The sequence below is a fragment of the Haematobia irritans genome, chromosome 4 (assembly GCF_050003625.1).
Source record: "Haematobia irritans isolate KBUSLIRL chromosome 4, ASM5000362v1, whole genome shotgun sequence".
NCBI classification, from domain to species: Eukaryota; Metazoa; Arthropoda; class Insecta; order Diptera; family Muscidae; genus Haematobia; species Haematobia irritans.
The window spans coordinates 192,801,665-192,820,857 of NC_134400.1; the positions used below are offsets into that span (position 1 = coordinate 192,801,665).

The window sequence follows — 19,193 nt, forward strand, 5'->3', positions numbered from 1 at the left end:
AAATCGTTGGCTTTCAGGTTTTGTTGAAAAGATTTCCATTTGTATCTCCTTTGGAGCTCACAAATGTATTCAGCCTTCCAGCGTTTGGCAAATTGTATTTGTAATGATTTCAATCTTTGCCATCGATTCAGTAACGTCAGGTTATCAGAATATTCTTCAGGGGCAGCGACTAATGCAGCTCCTCTTAATAAATGACCAGGGGTGATCGGTATCAAATCATTTGGATTCTCACTCATTGGAGACAGTGGACGAGAATTTAAAACACTTTCTATACGAACAAGAAGAGTGGAGAATTCTTCAAACGTAAACTTAATGTTTCCAGATACTTTGCGTAAATGAGTCTTCATACTCTTTACTGCTGCCTCCCACAGGCCACCCATGTGCGGAGAATGTGGAGGAATAAAATGCCACGAAAACCCATGCAGAGTATATTTATCAGAAACAGACTTTTGCACATTCTTCAAGAAGGTTTTGTACTCCGTGGCCAATGCCCTACTAGCACCCACGAAATTAGTTCCATTATCGGAAAACATCTTATTGGTGAATCCTCGTCGGCCAACAAAGCGACTAAAGGTTGCTAAGAATGCTTCAGTTGTCAATTCTGAGCAGGTCTCCAGGTGGACGGCTCGAGTGGAAAGACACACAAAAATGGCAGCATACCCCTTTATTAATTTAGCATTTCTAAGTCTTGAGGACTTCAACTCATAAGGTCCTGCAAAGTCCACACCTGTATGTGTAAAGGGCAAAGAAAATGTGCATCTTTCAGTTGGGAGGGATGCCATTATTTGAGTTCTAATGCGATGCTTGTATATAGTACAGGTACGACATTGTCTTATACCACTTCTGATCGTATTTTTCAGACGTATAACATAGAATTCTTGTCGTATTGAGCGCAACATAACCTGATGTTCAGCATGTAATAGCATTTTGTGAGTAAATTCAATAAATAATTTACACAAACGTGATTTCTCAGGCAAGATGATCGGATGGCGTTCGTTATAACTCAGATCGGAGTTACCTAGCCGACCATTTACTCGCAATAGTTTATTATCATCCAGTTTTGGGTTTAACGTCAGTAAGCGACTTTTCGAACTTATTGGAAAATTATTTTCCAGCGACTGGTATTCAGAAGCATAATATTTTTGTTGAGCCAAACGAACAAGCTTGTATTTAGCAAACAAGATTTCCTCATGAGTGATGAAATCTTGTTTGCTAAATACAAGCTTGTTCGTTTGGCTCAACAAAAATATTATGCTTCTGAATACCAGTCGCTGGAAAATAATTTTCCAATAAGTTCGAAAAGTCGCTTACTGACGTTCGAAGGACCATGTACAATTCCTGATCGACCGTCTGGAAGTGGACTGTATTTATTATAATTTGCAGCTCAGGAATCGTAAAATGTATGCCAAGTAAAAGAATAAAAGAAATAAAAAAAGGACAGGTTTCAGATTTCAATGCAGTTCACAGTTTATTGGTGTATTGTAGCTGCTTACCGGCTGGAGGACAGAATTCAAAGTGACCGAGTATAATAATGTAAGCTGACAATTGACCATTAGAGAGAGTATTTAAAAAAAGGAGTTAAAAAGAAAGTTGAAGCGAGACAACTAGGCTTATAGTACTAATAGATAAAAGCTTTTCTTTGCTTATAGCGTTGCCAATAATAATAAATTCAATGTTAATATTAATAGATACGTTAAGCTTAAAATTATTAATTCAGATTTATAAGTGTATTTCAAGTAATTAATTCATGAAATTCCAAATTTATATATAAAAAAACGCAACTGTTAAACTAGGTTTAACATCCATTTAAAATATAAAAATATTATTTTTTTGCATTTTCAGTATAAATAACTACATCTAAATCACTTTCACACATAATTTGAGACACAAATGTTAACGACGTATTTCCAAAATAACCTGAACTTGATGGTTCCATTGAAAAATGTTTAACTTATACAATACTTTTTAAAATAAATAAAATTTTCAACGGGAACGTTTTCACTTTTTTCAGCCTTTTTTGCACAAAAATTTCTATGAAGTTTGACTTTGAAGTTTCACTACAAAAACACCAGACCACTTGTGAAATTTATTTTAACGACAAGTGATGTAGAATTTTATATACTGTAACCGTGTGCAAAAAATTTTAACGATACTTAATTTTTGTTTTTTTTTTTTAATTAATCCAAGAAAACAGGCTATTCTAACCCTGTGTGCGCTGTCCAGCACCCACGACTCTCTTATGTTAGTGTCACCTTCAAATAAACAAGAGGCAAAATCATGATCGCGTTTACCATTGTCTTTGCATTGAGATCGTATATGCCCCCATCTCCCACAGCGAAAACATTTTACATGGTTTTTGTTGTTGCATACATTACCATCCTCACCTTCATTATTTGGGTACTTGCGTGATTTATTTCTGTCAAAGTTGTTGGTATACTTTTTGCGGGCTTTATGGTCATTCCTTGAATTCGCCGCAAATACAGTTTCTGTACCATTTTTGTCTCCTCGCCGCATTTCTTCTTCAAGAATTTTGGATACCAGTATGTCAAATGGTGAAATAAAATGTTGACAAAATTTACTATGGAAATAAAATTTTGGCAAAATTTTCTATAGAAATAAAATTTTGACAAAAGTGTCTTTAGAAATAAAATTTTGCTTTGTTTTCTTCTTGTCTCAGTATTTATTTTTATATATCCCTAAAAGTATGCTCCAATAGTTTATGTAATTAGTAATTTCCTCAGAATTATTGCAATAACAATTTAAGAAATTTCTCCACAAGGTCCACACCTTATATATGCATATAAATTAAAGATAAATCTATTAAAACCTATTTCTTTTTTTTTCATTTTTGCTTACATATTTCCATTCAATCTACATCACAGCTTGCCGCTATGAAAAGGGTGCCTGGTCTGAATGTATCAATGGTCAAATGACGCGCGAGGATAAATTGAAAGCAACAGGTGGTACTGAGTCCACATCATCATCATCATCATCACCGTCGTCATTATTATCATCCAGCTGTGAGCCAATTCGTAGCATCAGCAAAAAATGTAATCCCAATAATGGTGCAGCGAGCAGCAAGCAAGCCAACGGCAACAAGAGAGAACGTAAAAATAAGGACAAAGGTAAAACTAAATGCCACAACAATTAGCCTCAAACAAAATTAAATTCATGCCCCTTACTATATTTTTGTTAGGTTCTCGCCGCAATCTGGGCCAACATAATAAACAGCCACAGCATCAGCAGTAACAACAGCAACATTCATAAATTTTAATTTAACTTATCCCCAGAATATTTTAATATTAAAAACAATATATTTTTTTCATATTTGTTAACAACCAACCGTGGGTGGTAAACCCTTTGATTGTATTGAATCTTAAATGTGGGGAAAATATTTCCGTTTTTTAATTTTGATTTAAGAACATAAACACAAATAACATTAATTCCATTAAATTTTATAATAAAGAAACAAAGTAAATTTTTTAATGATTTTGAACTAAATTAATGTTCATTAAAATAATAATAAAATTAAATATATAAAAAAACACAACTAGTTTATATGTATACACACATTTCCATTTTAGTATTCGAGATATAAACAAGTAATAAAATTATGGAGATTTTTAAAACATAAAATAAATAAATAAATAAATTTTTGATATAACTACATTACTATTATTTTCCAAACAGTAAAATTTTAAATTCAAAATTTAATGTTTACTTTTAGAAAACTAAAAACATATGTATTTTCTTATCAATAAATTTTTATGGACCATAAAATATTTACAAAATTTATATAAATATTTTAAATATTATTTCATCACGATATGTACACAAGAAAAAAAATCACGAATATGTTTCCACTAAAAGTCTAAATTGAGTTTAAAAAAAATATTCAATTAAAAATTTAATTGATTCAGAAAATCTTTTAATTGAACCAAAAATCAATCAGAACAAGTATATACGGCCGTAAGTTCGGTCAGGCCGAATCTTATGTACCCTCCACCATGGATTGCGTAGAAACTTCTACGAAAGACTGTCATCCACAATCGAATTACTTGGGTTATGGTATCTTAAAACTTCTTAAAATCGTTTTCTAAATTCTGAGTTAGTCCACACGTGGTATATATTAGACAAAAAAGGTACATATGTATAGGTAAGTCTACAAATAATTACGAATCGACATGGACTTTTGCACGGTACGTAGAGAGCCAGAATTGAAATATGGGGGTCGCTTATATGGGGGCTATATAGAATTATGAACTTGATATGGACCAATTTTTGTGTGTTTGGGGATCGATTTATCTGAGGGCTATATATAACTATAGACCGATATGGACCTAGTTAGGCATGGTTGTTATCGGCCATATACTAGCACAATGTACCAAATTTCAACTGACTCGGATGAAATTTGCTCCTCGCAGAGGCTCCAAAACCAAATCTCGGGATCGGTTTGTATGGGGGCTATATATGATTATGGACTGATATGGACCACTTTTGGCATGTTTGTTAAATATCATATACTACCACCACGTACTAAATTTCAACCAGATCGGATGAATTTTGCTTCTACAAAAGGTACCAGAGGTCAAGTCTGGGGATCGGCTTATATGGGGGCTATATATTATTATGGTCTGATATGAACCAATTCCTGCATGGTTGTTGGATACCATATACTAACATCACGTACCAAATTTCAACCGAATCGGATGAATTTTGCTCTTCCAAGGGGCTCCGGAGGTCAAATCTGTGGATCGGTTTATATGGGGCCTATATATAATTATTTACCGATTTCGATCAATTTTTGCATGGGAGAGCTCATATAAGGCATGATCTTATTAAGAGAAAAAATTACCTTTAATAACACCTTCTAAATAAGTTGTCTTGTAAGGTCTTGGAAAAAATAAAAAAAAAATTGTGCTATTTTTAGATTTGTTGTTTTTGTTTTTAATGGTTTTCCCCAATTGCATAATGTATGTTGACATAGAATTTATTGTTATTACAATTTAATTTTACCTTTATAAAATTTCTTCTGAAAGCGGTGTCGAACTCACGACCATTGACTTGAAATCCGTACATCCAAATATGTTATGATTCTCGAAAATCTTGCAAAATATCAGGCAAATCGGTTCAGATTTAGATATAGCTCCCATATATATCTTTCGTCCGATTTAGACTCATATGACCACAGAGGCCAAAGTTTACTACCGATCTTCGTGAAATTTTGCACAGAAGGTAGAATTGACATTCTACCAATGCTTGGTAAATTTGATTGAAATCGGTTCAAATTTAGATATAGCTCCTATATATATCTTTCGTCCGTTTTGAACTTATATGGCCACAAAAGCCAGAGTTTTGCCGTGATTTGCTTCAAATTTTGCACAAGGGGTACGGTTAATAGTATCGTTAAGTGTGTCAAATTTTGTTAAAATCGGTTCAGATTTAGATATAGCTCACATATATATCTTTCGCCCGATTTGGACTTATATGGTCTCAAAAGCCAGAGTTTTGCGCTGACTTACTTCAAATTTTGCACAAGCGGGACTTTTAACGATACTCTTGTAAAGGGTGATTCTTTTGAGGTTAGGATTTTCATGCATTAGTATTTGACAGATCACGTGGGATTTCAGACATGGTGTCAAAGAGAAAGATGCTCAGTATGCTTTGACATTTCATCATGAATAGACTTACGATCTGCCACAACGTCGAATTTTCAGTGAATGGGCCCTAGAAAAGTTGGCAGAAAATCCGCTTTTTTATCGACAAATTTTGTTCAGCGATGAGGCTCATTTCTGGTTGAATGGCTACGTAAATAAGCAAAATTGCCGCATTTGGAGTGAAGAGCAACCAGAAGCCGTTCAAGAACTGCCCATGCATCCCGAAAAATGCACTGTTTGGTGTGGTTTGTACGCTGGTGGAATCATTGGACCGTATTTTTTCAAAGATGTTGTTGGACGCAACGTTACGGTGAATGGCGATCGCTATCGTTCGATGCTAACAAACTTTTTGTTGCCAAAAATGGAAGAACTGAACTTGGTTGACATGTGGTTTCAACAAGATGGCGCTACATGCCACACAGCTCGCGATTCTATGGCCATTTTGAGGGAAAACTTCGGAGAACAATTCATCTCAAGAAATGGACCGGTAAGTTGGCCACCAAGATCATGCGATTTGACGCCTTTAGACTATTTTTTGTGGGGCTACGTCAAGTCTAAAGTCTACAGAAATAAGCCAGCAACTATTCAAGCTTTGGAAGACAACATTTCCGAAGAAATTCGGGCTATTCCGGCCGAAATGCTCGAAAAAGTTGCCCAAAATTGGACTTTCCGAATGGACCACCTAAGACGCAGCCGCGGTCAACATTTAAATGAAATTATCTTCAAAAAGTAAATGTCATGGACCAATCTAACGTTTCAAATAAAGAACCGATGAGATTTTGCAAATTTTATGCGTTTTTTTTTTTTTTTAAAAAGTTATCAAGCTCTTAACAAATCACCCTTTGTATGCCAAATATGGTCAAAATCGATTCAGATATATCTTTCGTCCGATTTGAACTTATATGGCCTCAAAATCCAGGGTTTTGCCGTGATTTGCTTTAAATTTCGCACAAGGAGTACGTTTAAAAGTATCGGTAATTGTGCCAAATTTGGCAAATTTGAAATCGGCTCAGATTTAGATATGGCTCCCATATATATCTTCCGTGCGATTTTGGGAGTATAACTTTGGCCCCTGGCCACTCCCATTTACGTGAAATTTCGCATAGATAGCAGAATTATTATTCTAACTATACATGTCAAATTTAGTCAAAATCAGTTCAGATTATATATAGCTCCCATATATACGTACACCAGAGTTGGGGAAATATGGTAGACTGTTACACATTTTAGACCCATTTTCAATGGAAGTTTCCTCCAATTAACTGGATAGCGTTAGCCGATTTAAATTGTAATTCTAGAGATTTTGTAGAAGTAAAAAAATTGTCTCCTTTATATAGCAACTGTGAAATAGTTGAGATGGTAACACAAATTTTGGCCTACATAGGGGTGAAGGGTATAATATAGTCGGCCCCGCCCGACTTTAAACTTAATTTACTTTTTAATTAAATGGACTCAACTAGACTAAACAAAATAATAAAGGACCTTTAGTTATTCAACTAAATCATAAGTTCAACCACAGCTTTATTTCATAAATATCAGACTTCAAAGATTGCCATCGGCAACTGCTACCACAACCTAAATAATTCGATAAATACGGAGTTCGGTGTAATGGGGGCTATACCAAAACATGGAAGGATACACACAGTATTCAGCACATTTAATTTTTTTAATGTTTTTAATTTTTTTAAATGTTTTTAATTAATTTTAAATGTTTTTGTAGTCTTATTGTAATTTATGTTAAATTGGCCACCTGAGGCTTCGAATTACAAAATTTAAATAAATAAATAAATAAAATAAATTTAATTGTAGTTCTAGAATCTAGACCCAAAATTGGAGGGCCGGTTTATAAGAGGCTATATCAAAAACTGTACCTACCGATACTCAATATATTCGGCACACCTCTTTATGGTCCTAGAAAACCTCTAGATGTCCAATTTCAGGGAAATTGGATAAAAACTACGGATTCTAGAAGCCCAAGAAGTAAAATCGGGATATCTTGTCTATATGGGGGCTATATAAAAACATGGACCGATAATCATCATTTTCGGCACATCTCTTTATGTTCCTAGAATACCCCTAGATTTCCAATTTCAGTCAAATTGGGTAAAAACTACGGTTTCTAGAAGCCCAAGAAGTAAAATCCGGAGATCGGTCTACATGGGGGCTATATCAAAACATGGACCGGTACTCACCATTTTCGACACACGTCTTTATGATCGTAGAATTCCTCTAGATTTAAAATTTCAGACAAATTGGATTAAAACTACGGATTCTAGAAGCCCAAGAAGTAAAATCGGGAGATCGGTCTACATGGGGGCTATATCAAAACATGGACCGATACTCACCATTTTCGGCACACCTCTTTATGGTCCTAGAATACTTCTACATTTCCGATTTGAGGCAAATTGGGTAAAAATTACGGATTCTAGAAGACCTAGAAGAAAATCGGGAGATCGGTCTATGTGGGGGCTATAACAAAACATGGAACGATACACCCAATTTTCGGCACACCTCTTTATGATCCTAGAATACCTCTAGATTTCCAATTTCAGGCAAATCGGATAGAAAATAAACTTTCTAGACGCCCAAGAAGCGAAATCGGGAAATCGGTCCATATGGGCGCTATACCAAAACATGGACCGATAGGCACCATTTTCGGTACACTTTTTGATAGTCCTAAAATAACTCTAGATTTCCAATTTCAGGCAAATTGGATAAAAACTTCAGTTTTTATAAGCTCAAGACCCCACATCGGGAGGTCGGTTTATATGGGGACTATATCAAAACTTGGACCGATATAGTCCATCTTCGAACTTGACCTGCCTGCAAACAAAAGACGAATCTGTGCCAAATTTCAGGACGATAGCGCCATTATTGAAGGCTCTAGCGTGATTACAACAAACAGACAGACGGACAGATGGACATGCTTATATCGTCTTGGAATTTCTCCCTGATCGAGAATATATATATACTTTATATAGTTGGAAATCCATATTTCGATGTGTTACAAACGGAATGACAAACTTATTATACCCCTCGATATAGCCCATCTTTTAAATTGACCTACGCGCAAACGAATATGTGCCAAATTTCTGAACGATGGCGCCATTATTGAAGGCTGTAGTAGAGCTCGATCGAAGCACGCCGAAACCGATGTTCGGCAAAAAAAAATTCTTCCTCATCTAGATTATATATACACACAAAACTGAACACATATAGTCGCCTAAATTTTACCCACTTTTTGAATGTGTCCGATTTTCAGAGTGTCCAAGTTTGTGCTTTATATATTCGAAAATGAAGCTTTTGTGACCAGCCCCAAAATATAAAAAATGCAATGAAAATCCTCAAAAAATCAAATATTTAAAATGGAAAAACTTATTTTGGTCATTGTTCCTTAAATATGCATCCTAGAGCAAAAAGGAGTTTAAATCTTGACCACCTCCAATAAATAAAATTTTCAATGAAAATCCTTAAAAACTCAGATATTTTATATGAAAATCTTATTTCTGCCATATATTCTTAAATATGCGTCCTAAAGCAAAAAGGAGGTTAATTCAAATCCGATGTAAATAAAACCATGTTTTGTACACAAGAAACATCCCTCTTTAATCTTTCATCATCTGGAAGTATTTGTTTTTTGTTATTGTAAAACTTTCTTGTTTATATTTATATATTTTTTGATACATGAATAAATGTTGCTACACAGTAGTAAAATGTGTAATATACCGTTTATAATTATATTATAATTCGACCATGTTCCAAATTTCACCTTGCCCAAGAAGTGCCTTGGAATTTTTATGCCATTTTGCTTAGATGACAGAATTTCTCTACAAAAGTGAAACAGGGAACAGGTGAGTATTAATTTTGTATTTATTTCATTGTATATAATGAAGAAAATCAGAAATATCATTTAATGATTTGTAAAAAAAATAAATGTAAATTCTTAACAGTCCAAAGGAATCTTTTACATTTAAAAGGAAAATTGCAAATTTTGGAATACATATAGAACAATAAAAAGGCCTAAAAGCTATTTGGGAAAAATGAGAACATAGATTTTATCCAGTTGCTGGAATTAATGTCTAGAATTGGAGAAATTTCCGCGAGATCCACCACGACCACCGCCATTGTCATTACCAAAGTTATTGTGATTGTTGCTGTAATTATTACGATGGCCACCACCTCCACCACCGCGATTTCCACTCATGTTGCCTGGCCCATTTCGATTTCCCCCCATGCCACCTCCTGAGCCGCCACGATTTCCGCCCATGCCATCACCACCAAATCGATTTCCTCCCATACCTCCTCCACCTCCACTTCTATTGCCACCTAAACCTCCTCCACCACCCCGACTACCACCCATACCACCACCGCCACCACCTCCTCCGGCTCCACTACGATTACCACCCATACCACGTCCTTTTTTCATTAGTCTATCCTTATGCATGATATTATCTGCATTATTGGCCATGTACTGCAAGTCGGGGTTGATATTTTGGTTGGCTTCGCGCAAAACTTCAATTAAAGCTTTGGCACATTTGACATTTTTTCGTGTGAAAAATGCATATGAGGTACCAGTGGAATGTTTGCGACCAGTACGTCCAATACGATGTATGTAATCTTCGGAAGATTGTGGAAAATCGAAATTGATAACGTACTTTATTCCATCGACATCTAGACCGCGGGCTGCTACATCTGTGGCCACCAGTATATTGGTACGACCTAAACGGAAGTCATTTAAGACATTGTCACGATCTGTTTGCGATTTGTCGCCATGTATGGAACCCACACGAACGCCAAAGCCATAAATGAAACGGGACAATTCATCGACCTTTTTTTTGGTGGCAACAAAAATTATAATTTTTCCAGGTTGGGGTTGATCGTAGATTTCTGATAATAGGCCCTTCAATCTTTGGCCTTTCTCTGATTCCATGCACACTTCGACGAATTGGCGAATGTTATGATTTGCCGCCAACTCGAGTGAACCAATGTTTATCTAAGAATGGGAAAATGTTAACAATTTACCATGCAACCAATATAAATTGATTCTTACCTGGATATAATTATTTCCCAAGAAATCCTCTGCCAGTTGTCTTACTTCCTTAGGCCATGTGGCACTCCACATGAGAATTTGACGATCGGGTCTAATCTGGCCCATAATTTTACGAATTTGGGGTTCAAAGCCCATGTCAAGCATGCGATCAGCCTCATCCAATACCAAGTACGTACAACGTCGCATATTGGTGACACCGCTCGATAAAAAGTCCAAGAGTCTTCCAGGGGTTGCTATCACCAACTCAACGCCACTTTGAAGATCTTGCATTTGTCTGTTCTTTGAGGAGCCCCCATAGACACACGTGTTACGGACATGAGTCACTGAACCGAAATCATTGGCAACCGTTTGTATTTGTTGAGCCAATTCACGAGTTGGTGCCAAAACTAAAGCAATAGGTCCATCACCTCGCTGCAATGGAGGTTGATGGTTGATGTGTACAATAGCGGGTAGAATGAAAGCCAAAGTCTTTCCTGATCCAGTCATTGCGATTCCCACCAGATTATTACCACTCATAGCAATTGGCCAAGATTGAGCTTGTATTGGCGTCGGTTGATTGTAGCACTGGCGTCTTATTTCATTCATGCAATAGTCGGGGAAACAAGCCTCATCGAAATACATAATTGGATTAGGGGCTGGTCCTCGAACTGTAATTTCATTATCTTCTCTATAACGCTCCACTTCTTGTGCTGTACGATTACGAGTGATGGGATGTTCTTTGTAGAAATCCTTTTGGAATGGCGATAGATTGTATTCGGTCCAATTTACATCACATAAACCTTGGAAGACAAATGCAAATTTTAATAAAAACCAATTTTGTTGCCCTTAGATGACACTTACTGGAGAAATCATTGTCATTTTTGCCCATGCCGCCGCCTCCTCCTCCTCCAAATCTATCGCGTCCGCCAAAAGGAGGAAGTCCTCTACTTCCGCCTGGAGGTCCATTTCGGCCTCTTCGTTCTATACGACCAGAACGTACATTGCCTCTATCATTAAAACCGCCGCCGCCGCCTTGAGAAAAACTGAAAACAGAAACAAAACAGAAGATTAATTAATATTCGAGAATTTATAATCTTTTTATAATACAGTGAAACCTCTCAAACTTGATACTCTGAAAACCGGACACCTCCCAATTGTGGACAGTTGTCTGGGGACATTTGCTATATTAACACATTAAAATTAACCTCTCATAACTGGACACCACCCAAATGTGGACAAAATTTTGGCGACCGTGGGTGTCCACCTTTCATAGGTTTCACTGTATTCCAAAATGTTGATGTTTATAATATCCGACATACGTACATTAACAGATGCCAGATATACCTTTACATACCGGTTGCCACCTCCGCCTCCACTACCACCGCGGAAATTCTGATTATGTCTTGATGGTGGAGCCATTATCTTTGGCCACTATTGCTATATTCTCTGCTGCTCAAGGGATCCTGTAATTAGAAAAAAAAAATATATCGACAATGACATTTGGCATTAGGTCTTCACCAATTCACACTGTAGTTTTAACAAATTTCAATGTACGCTACCCGTAACGTAAATCCTTTTTATTTATCAATAGATTCTGAAAAGACCCGATTTCAAATAAACAATAGTTATATCGGCTATTTTCCTATAAAAATTTGCAACAAAAACTATTAGCGAAAATACAGCAAACAACAATTCTTCCTCTTCTTCTGACGTATGCTTCTTCTTCTTCACACAAGCTACTCAAAGTCAGTATTGCCATACACATACGATTTTTTTCTTTTCAAAGAAAAAAATGCCAAAAATATATCATTCACATTATACTTCTTAAATCCAATATAACTAGATTGCAACTGTCATTTGCCTATTAAAAAAGAGATTTCAAATCCACATTTTGTAGATTTCGAGCATAAAGTGAATGGGCTAAAGCTATATTCTAGATGAGAAAGAACCCTATCATCATTTCAAAGTTCCATTTCATCCCGATCGTGACACTACAACAATCGCCAAATGAGCCATTTTATATTTTGTGAAACAACAAGAGCCACCCTGCCAGCATTTCAAAGTTCCATTTCATCCTCATCGCTATCACAGACTCGTAAGTGACACTACAACAACTATCGCCAACTGTGATGGGGAAGCGTATCAAAAAGTACAAAATGAACATTAAAGTATTTTATTTTTTATTTTTGATTCGACCTTTTCTATAGAAAGAAGCTATAGCTTCTTATAATTTATTTAAATAAAAATGATAATGAAGTGCTAAAAACATAGTTATTTCGCTTAAAATTGTGAAAGGTATATTCCCTGCCAACATTTTTTGAATTTGGGGGCGCTACTGAGAATCCCCACTACGTCGAAAACAATCATATACGACATCAAAACCTCGTCGGAAAAGCGCCGTCACTATTGAGAAGTTGTACCACGCCAAGTTACTACGAAAAAGTTTCTCATCAGTGCAATTATTAGGTGCCTATTTAGATCAATTTCGAGGGACGCCAATAAGAACCCCTGCAAACTATCAGAAAAAGTGCATTTTAAGGTAATTGTAGAAGAATCATTGTGGTCAAGTAAAACACGATTGTGTAGATGTGTATCAATACAATGATTAAACATTTATAATTTCTTATAAATATTTCTTATATATATATATATATATATATATATATATATATATATATATATATATATATATATATATATATATATATATATATATATATATATATATATATATATATATATATATATATATATATATATATATATATATATATATATATATATAAATAAATTTTTCGGTTTATCTCATCACATTTAACATAACTTTTTGCATTAATAAAAGAATGATGTTGAGTTTTAAGTAGCAAGTTACATATTGCAGCGTCTATCAGCCAGTTTGTTTATTTTCGATGGAGACAGCGTGCCTGGAAAAATATTTGAAAAACGATCACTTTATTCTATTTGGAAAGTCGAAAATTGTTCACCATATACCTTTCACAATTTTAAGCGTAATATCTATGTTTTCAGAACTTTATTTTCGTTTTTATTTAAATAAAATATAACAAGCTGGTTGCGCTTGGCGTTTCACAAAAAATAAAATGGCTCTTATAACCGTAGTGATGGCAAAATACTTTCATGTACATTTTGTACTTTTTCCTTCTTCCCCCAATACAGTTCGCGATGGTTGTGGTGACATTTACGAGTCTGTGGTAGCGATGAGGATGAAATGGAACTTTGAAATGCTGGCAGGGTTGGTAAACAATTTTCGAATTTCCAAATGGAGTAAAGAGATAGTTTTTCAGATATTTTTCCAGACACGATGTCTCCATCAAGAATAAACACACTGGCTGATAGACGCTGCAACATGTAACTTTCTACTTGTAAATCAACATCATACTTTTACTAATGAAAAAATTATTTTAAATGTGATCTGATAGTCGGATAAATGTTATATTTATATTATATTTATAAGAATTTATAAATATTTAATCTTACTTGACCACGATTATTCTTTTACTTATAGCTGAATACTATGTTCAGTTTTCAAGCTGAAAATCAGCTTGTTTTCACGGTTACTTTTTTAACTTAATTACTTCAGAAATATAAAATGATTCGCAATTAATTCCTTGTATATTTTCCATCCACTATTTGACAAGACTTGATACAAATATAATAGTCTTCATATATATTTTTGTACTTTTAATTTAGTGTTTTGGTGAAAAACCCGAACATAGTACTCACATTATCTTGAAATTCACTTTTTCTGATAATTTGAAGGGGCTCTTATTGGCGTCGTTCTATATTTATCTAAAAATGCAACTAATATTTGCACTCATGCGATACTTTTTTGTAGTAACTTGGCGTGATACAACTTCTCAATAGTGACGGCACTTTTGTGACGAGTTTTGGATATGGTATACGACTGTTTTCGACGTGTTAAGGATTCTCAGAAGTGCCGTCAAATTCAAAAAGATATTGGCAGGGAACCCTTGTAAGTTTTTATTGGAAAAATATCTCCTGCAAAAACTCGCAACTTCTATATGTTAACTGAACTGAAAAAAATATTTGTTTGTATTTGTTTTGTTTACTTATTGATCATTGGAATGACTATTTTATGACTCCGTCTGATGTTCAATTATGGATTAATTGTAACCATGATTATAACTCATTTTGGAAAATCATTAATGACTGCGTGATGAGACTCATTAAATGATATAGTCTCAAACATTTTTGTTTCATTTTGTGGTAAAATGGGATATCAATGGCAATTCTCTAGAAGATTATGGTGATTTCCCCAGCTTTGATTCATTTGATTTATTGTTTGAAAAATGAAAGAAATTAGAATAAGTAACAGTCTCATAAATTAGTTTTTAAAAAGGTTATCTTTATATTAAAATTTTTTTTCTTATAGGCTCTACACATTACAATCAAAATCTACAATTTCGAGATTTGAAATCTACTTTTTATAAGGCAAATGACAGTTGAAATCTAGTAAAAGTGGATATTGGAAGTGTAATGTGTATGAGGTACTATAAGGGCTGTTTTCTTTTAGCACTGGATGCAACCTTTGTATGGGCTATCCAGAACATCGTTGCACTGGTGTTCTATCCAGAACAACTCATCAGTGCAAGTCGCGCCGATGTTGCCGGATTGTATTTTGATAAAGTGATTCACAATAGCAACTTATTGTGACTAATTTATCAAAAAACATGAAATTCAAAGTGGTACAGTGTCATAAATAATCGCAGCAATAAATATTTATTACAAATTGGAGCATTTCATATATTAAAAACGCAAGATTTAACTTCTTTTCTGTGATTGTTTTTAAACAGCTGATGACAGTGTTGCATATTTTTGAAGATGTTCTGGATAAAGGTAAGTACTATGTTCGCTGTTCTCGTTGAAATTTTCGTGGTTACTTTATTAAAACAGTCCAATATAAAGGCCGGTACTATGTTCATTCTTGCGAAAAATTTTTATGGAAACCATTATTTCGCACATAGAAAGCGGCGTCTTTTTAGGTAGCTTGGAGCGCTATTTTACAGGGAGCGATATTGGATTAAGTTGGTGGTGTTGCTTGTTTTTATAAAATAACATTTTATTTGTCCTTGGGCAATTGATCTGCTATTCCTTTGATCCTTTGTATAGTTTCGGAACAAAAATATGGTCCGTGTTTGATTTATAAACCCGCACAAATAGTTTTTAATAAATAAATTATTTTTTAATTCACATTGCAAATGGCGCCGTACTATAAACGTCAGTTTTTCAACACGAAAAAACAAAGTATCAGAAATGGAAAAAATTTCGCAAATTTTTCGCATTTTTTGGTTTTGTATGGAGTTTCAACGCGAAAACCGAACAGAGTACCGGCCTTAAAGCAGATAAATTAACTCAATTGATGCGATGTTTCTTGTTTCTCTAGATTTCGACAAGACTTTAAAGGAATAAGTTTGTTTTCATTTATAGTTTCGATTATTTAAGGAAAAGTAATCGCGAAAATAAAGTGGTTTTCAACTCGAAAACCGAACATAGTACCCACCTTAACACGGCTTAGAGTATCCAGTGCTAAAAGAAAACAGCCCTATAGTTTACGATGTCGTTTTATGTTTTTGTTCGATTCATAGAGACACATGTAGGTACTTTAACATATTTAGGCATTATCATCCAAATTTTCGTGGGATATTTTAATTATATTTTAACGGTCTTTTGATTACTAAAATTAATTTAAATCTTGAAATTAATTAATTAATTGTTTGAAAAACCTTTGAATTTGAGCATTTTCCAAACAGTTGTGTTGATTGGGATTTATTGAAGAAATTGAGTACGCATTTAATTGTAACGAGTACTCAAAAAATTAGTCAGTAACGAGTACTTGTAATCAATTACTCGTTGCTTTCCCAACACTAGTAATAATTACCACCTGCTTTTTAATCATAAACAAATCGTACATTCAATATATTTCACAGTGTCAATTAGAAGTGTAGCAATGCAATCATCTGTTTAAACATGCCTGTGGAAGAATTAAATGGAAGTGAACTTGGCACCAAGGATTATTGGGAAAAGGCTTATGATCGTGAAATCAAGAATTACAAAAATCATGGAGATGTTGGCGAAATTTGGTTTGACGAAGATTCCCAAATACGTATTATCAATTGGATTATGAAGCAGGATGAAATTGCTGATGATGTTAGAGTAATAGATTTGGGATGCGGCAATGGCATGTTGTTGGTGGAGTTGGCACGTGAAGGCTACACAAATCTTCTAGGTGTTGACTATTCTCCAAAAGCAGTACAATTAGCGGAAAATATTGCAAAAGATCAAGACTTAAATATAAAATATCAAGTTGCGGATCTAATGAATGTGGAATCATGTCAAGCATTGGGTACTTTTGGTATTTTGCACGATAAAGGAACATATGATGCTATCAGTTTATGTCCCGAGAATCCGAAAGAAAAAAGGGAACTGTACATAGACTCCGTCCTAAAGATGATGGATAGTAATAGCCTCTTTATCATAACATCATGCAATTGGACAGAAGATGAATTGATCACAAGCTTTGAGGGAAAGTTCATTAAAAAATGCACTATACCTACACCATCGTTTAAATTCGGCGGTAAGGTGGGAAGTGTTGTTACCTCAATAGTTTTTAAGAAAATTCAATTATAGTTCATACTCCTAATAAATTTGTTTTATGTACAAGCGTCCTCTTTTAGTTATGGTTTTAATTAGCTTCACAGTAACTACTACAGCATAGTCGTACGAAAGCATTAGTTTCGAATATGAGAAATTTACTGTAAGTTCCAGCACTTGCATATCCTTAAATTATATTACTTTTATGACTTCTGGTCAATGGCCCTGAAGCTTGGCATCAAGGGCTCAGTAATATGTCGAAACATATTTGTTCTTACTTTTCTTTACTCGTTGTAAAATTAGAACTACAAGTACAACAACGCTGTAGTTTGACATAGTTCTGAGCTTTTGTTATACCTTATCATTATTTGTACCATTGACTCAAAGGAGTAATCGTAAAAAACAGATATTTAGGGCTGACACATAATACCTATTGATGTCGGGTTGACATTTTCTCGATTACTTTATTAAAATAATAAATTTTAATTAAATTTACTCAACGATGAGTATGGCCTTTTTCATCAAAATATTGTGAAAAAAAGTCCGTGGCAATGACAGCACGGAACATCTTATCTTTCAAAAAATCATTATTCCAAAGCAGTAGCCGGTAAAATAATCAGATTTTCGAAGCCGAAGCATAATACCAATCTTTAGTTATTTACATACCTTTAAAGCCGGTATAAAATTCGCTGTATAAAGTATGTCGCGTTATAATATCCATTTTTACTTTTCTTTAATAATTAATTTTAAAGAAAATAAACTTTTCAATAGTTGTTTTGGATTATTCTCCATCATGTTATAATAATAATTTCAAAAAAAAAATATGTTTTTTATGCTGTTTTTACAGATTTAGTTGCGATTTTAGAGTATTAAGTTCGAGTTTAGCCGCTAAAGCTGAGTATTATATTCAGTTTTCAAACTGAAACACAGCTTGTTTTCACGGCTACTTTTTTTAATTAATTAATTTAGAAATATATAATTATTTGCAATCAATTTCTTGGATCTTTTCCATCCACTATTTGGCAAGACTTTGTCAAAATATAATCATCTTCATAAATATATTTGTACTTTTAATTTAGTGTTTTGGTGAAAAAACCGAACATAGTACTCACCGAAAAGTGAAAACTAAATCAGTAAAAAAAGGCATAAGTTTATACATATTAGTTGCAAATTTTATTATAACTTGATGGGGAATAGCGCAAAGCAAATTTTCACAAAGTTTGTATTCCTTAAAGTGGATTAATTAAGAAAAGTAATCGTGAAAAATTGGCGATTTTAGCGGTTAAACTCGAACTTAATACTCACCTTAAAATACAAAAAATATATTTTTTAAAGCCGGTATTATGTTCGCATTATCGCGCTAAAGCGGAATACTATGTTCAGTTTTCAAGCTGAAAACCAGCTTGTTTTCACGGTTACTTTTTTAATTAATGAACTAATTTAGAAATATAAAATTATTTGCAATCAATTCCTTGGATCTTTCCCATCCATTATTTGGCAAGACTCGATCAAAATATAATCGTCTTCATAATTATATTTGTACTTGTAATTTAGTGTTTTGGTGAAAAAACCGATCATAGTACTCACTTTAAAGGTGGGTATTAAGTTCGAGTTTAGCCGCTAAAATCGCTAAAGTGAAAACTATACCAGTAAGAAAAAGGAATAAAATTATAAATATTTGTTGCAAATTATATTATAACTTGATGGGGAATAGCCCAAAGTAAATTTTTAAAAAGTTTGTATACCTTAAAATGGATTATTAAAGAAAAGTAACCGTGAAAAAATGACGATTTTAGCGGCTAAATTTGAACTTAATACCCACCTTAAACTCGAACTTAATACTCACCTTAAACTCGAACTTAATACTCACCTATAGA

At 34.2% G+C, this 19,193-nt stretch overlaps 3 protein-coding genes across 3 annotated transcripts in view; 2 read left to right on the forward strand and 1 right to left on the reverse strand.

The window, feature by feature from the left end:
* Positions 1-3,486, forward strand: part of LOC142236924 (uncharacterized) — a 329,520-nt gene extending 326,034 nt beyond the window's left edge. The window contains exons 6-7 of the mRNA XM_075308213.1: positions 2,883-3,125; positions 3,197-3,486. Of these exons, the coding sequence (XP_075164328.1) occupies positions 2,883-3,125; positions 3,197-3,249 (296 nt within the window). The 3' untranslated portion in view covers positions 3,250-3,486. The remainder of the gene's footprint in view (positions 1-2,882; positions 3,126-3,196) is intronic.
* Positions 3,487-9,509: 6,023 nt separating this feature from the next.
* LOC142236923 (ATP-dependent RNA helicase p62-like) lies at positions 9,510-12,404 on the reverse strand. The gene is made up of 5 exons (XM_075308212.1): positions 12,246-12,404; positions 12,041-12,149; positions 11,548-11,729; positions 10,708-11,486; positions 9,510-10,650 (listed from the first exon to the last, which is right to left on the reverse strand). Exons 2-5 carry the CDS (start codon positions 12,103-12,105, stop codon positions 9,730-9,732), a joined length of 1,947 nt encoding a protein of 648 aa, XP_075164327.1. The 5' UTR covers positions 12,106-12,149; positions 12,246-12,404; the 3' UTR covers positions 9,510-9,729.
* Positions 12,405-16,586: 4,182 nt separating this feature from the next.
* Positions 16,587-17,385, forward strand: LOC142234555 (EEF1A lysine methyltransferase 2). Its single transcript, XM_075305714.1, has one exon. The coding sequence runs from the start codon at positions 16,693-16,695 to the stop codon at positions 17,350-17,352; it is 660 nt and encodes a 219-aa protein (XP_075161829.1). The 5' UTR covers positions 16,587-16,692; the 3' UTR covers positions 17,353-17,385.
* Positions 17,386-19,193: the final 1,808 nt, after the last annotated feature.

What these genes read in the sequence shown, in the direction of transcription:
- LOC142236923 (XM_075308212.1), bottom strand. Translation starts at nt 12,105, where the DNA reads ATGGCTCCACCATCAAGACATAATCAGAATTTCCGCGGTGGTAGTGGA. An exon ending in AAATGACAATGATTTCTCCA is followed by an intron (nt 11,487 to 11,547) that starts GTAAGTGTCATC and finishes TTGTCTTCCAAG; the next exon opens with GTTTATGTGATGTAAATTGG. An exon ending in TGGGAAATAATTATATCCAG is followed by an intron (nt 10,651 to 10,707) that starts GTAAGAATCAAT and finishes TCCCATTCTTAG; the next exon opens with ATAAACATTGGTTCACTCGA.
- LOC142234555 (XM_075305714.1), top strand. Translation starts at nt 16,693, where the DNA reads ATGCCTGTGGAAGAATTAAATGGAAGTGAACTTGGCACCAAGGATTAT.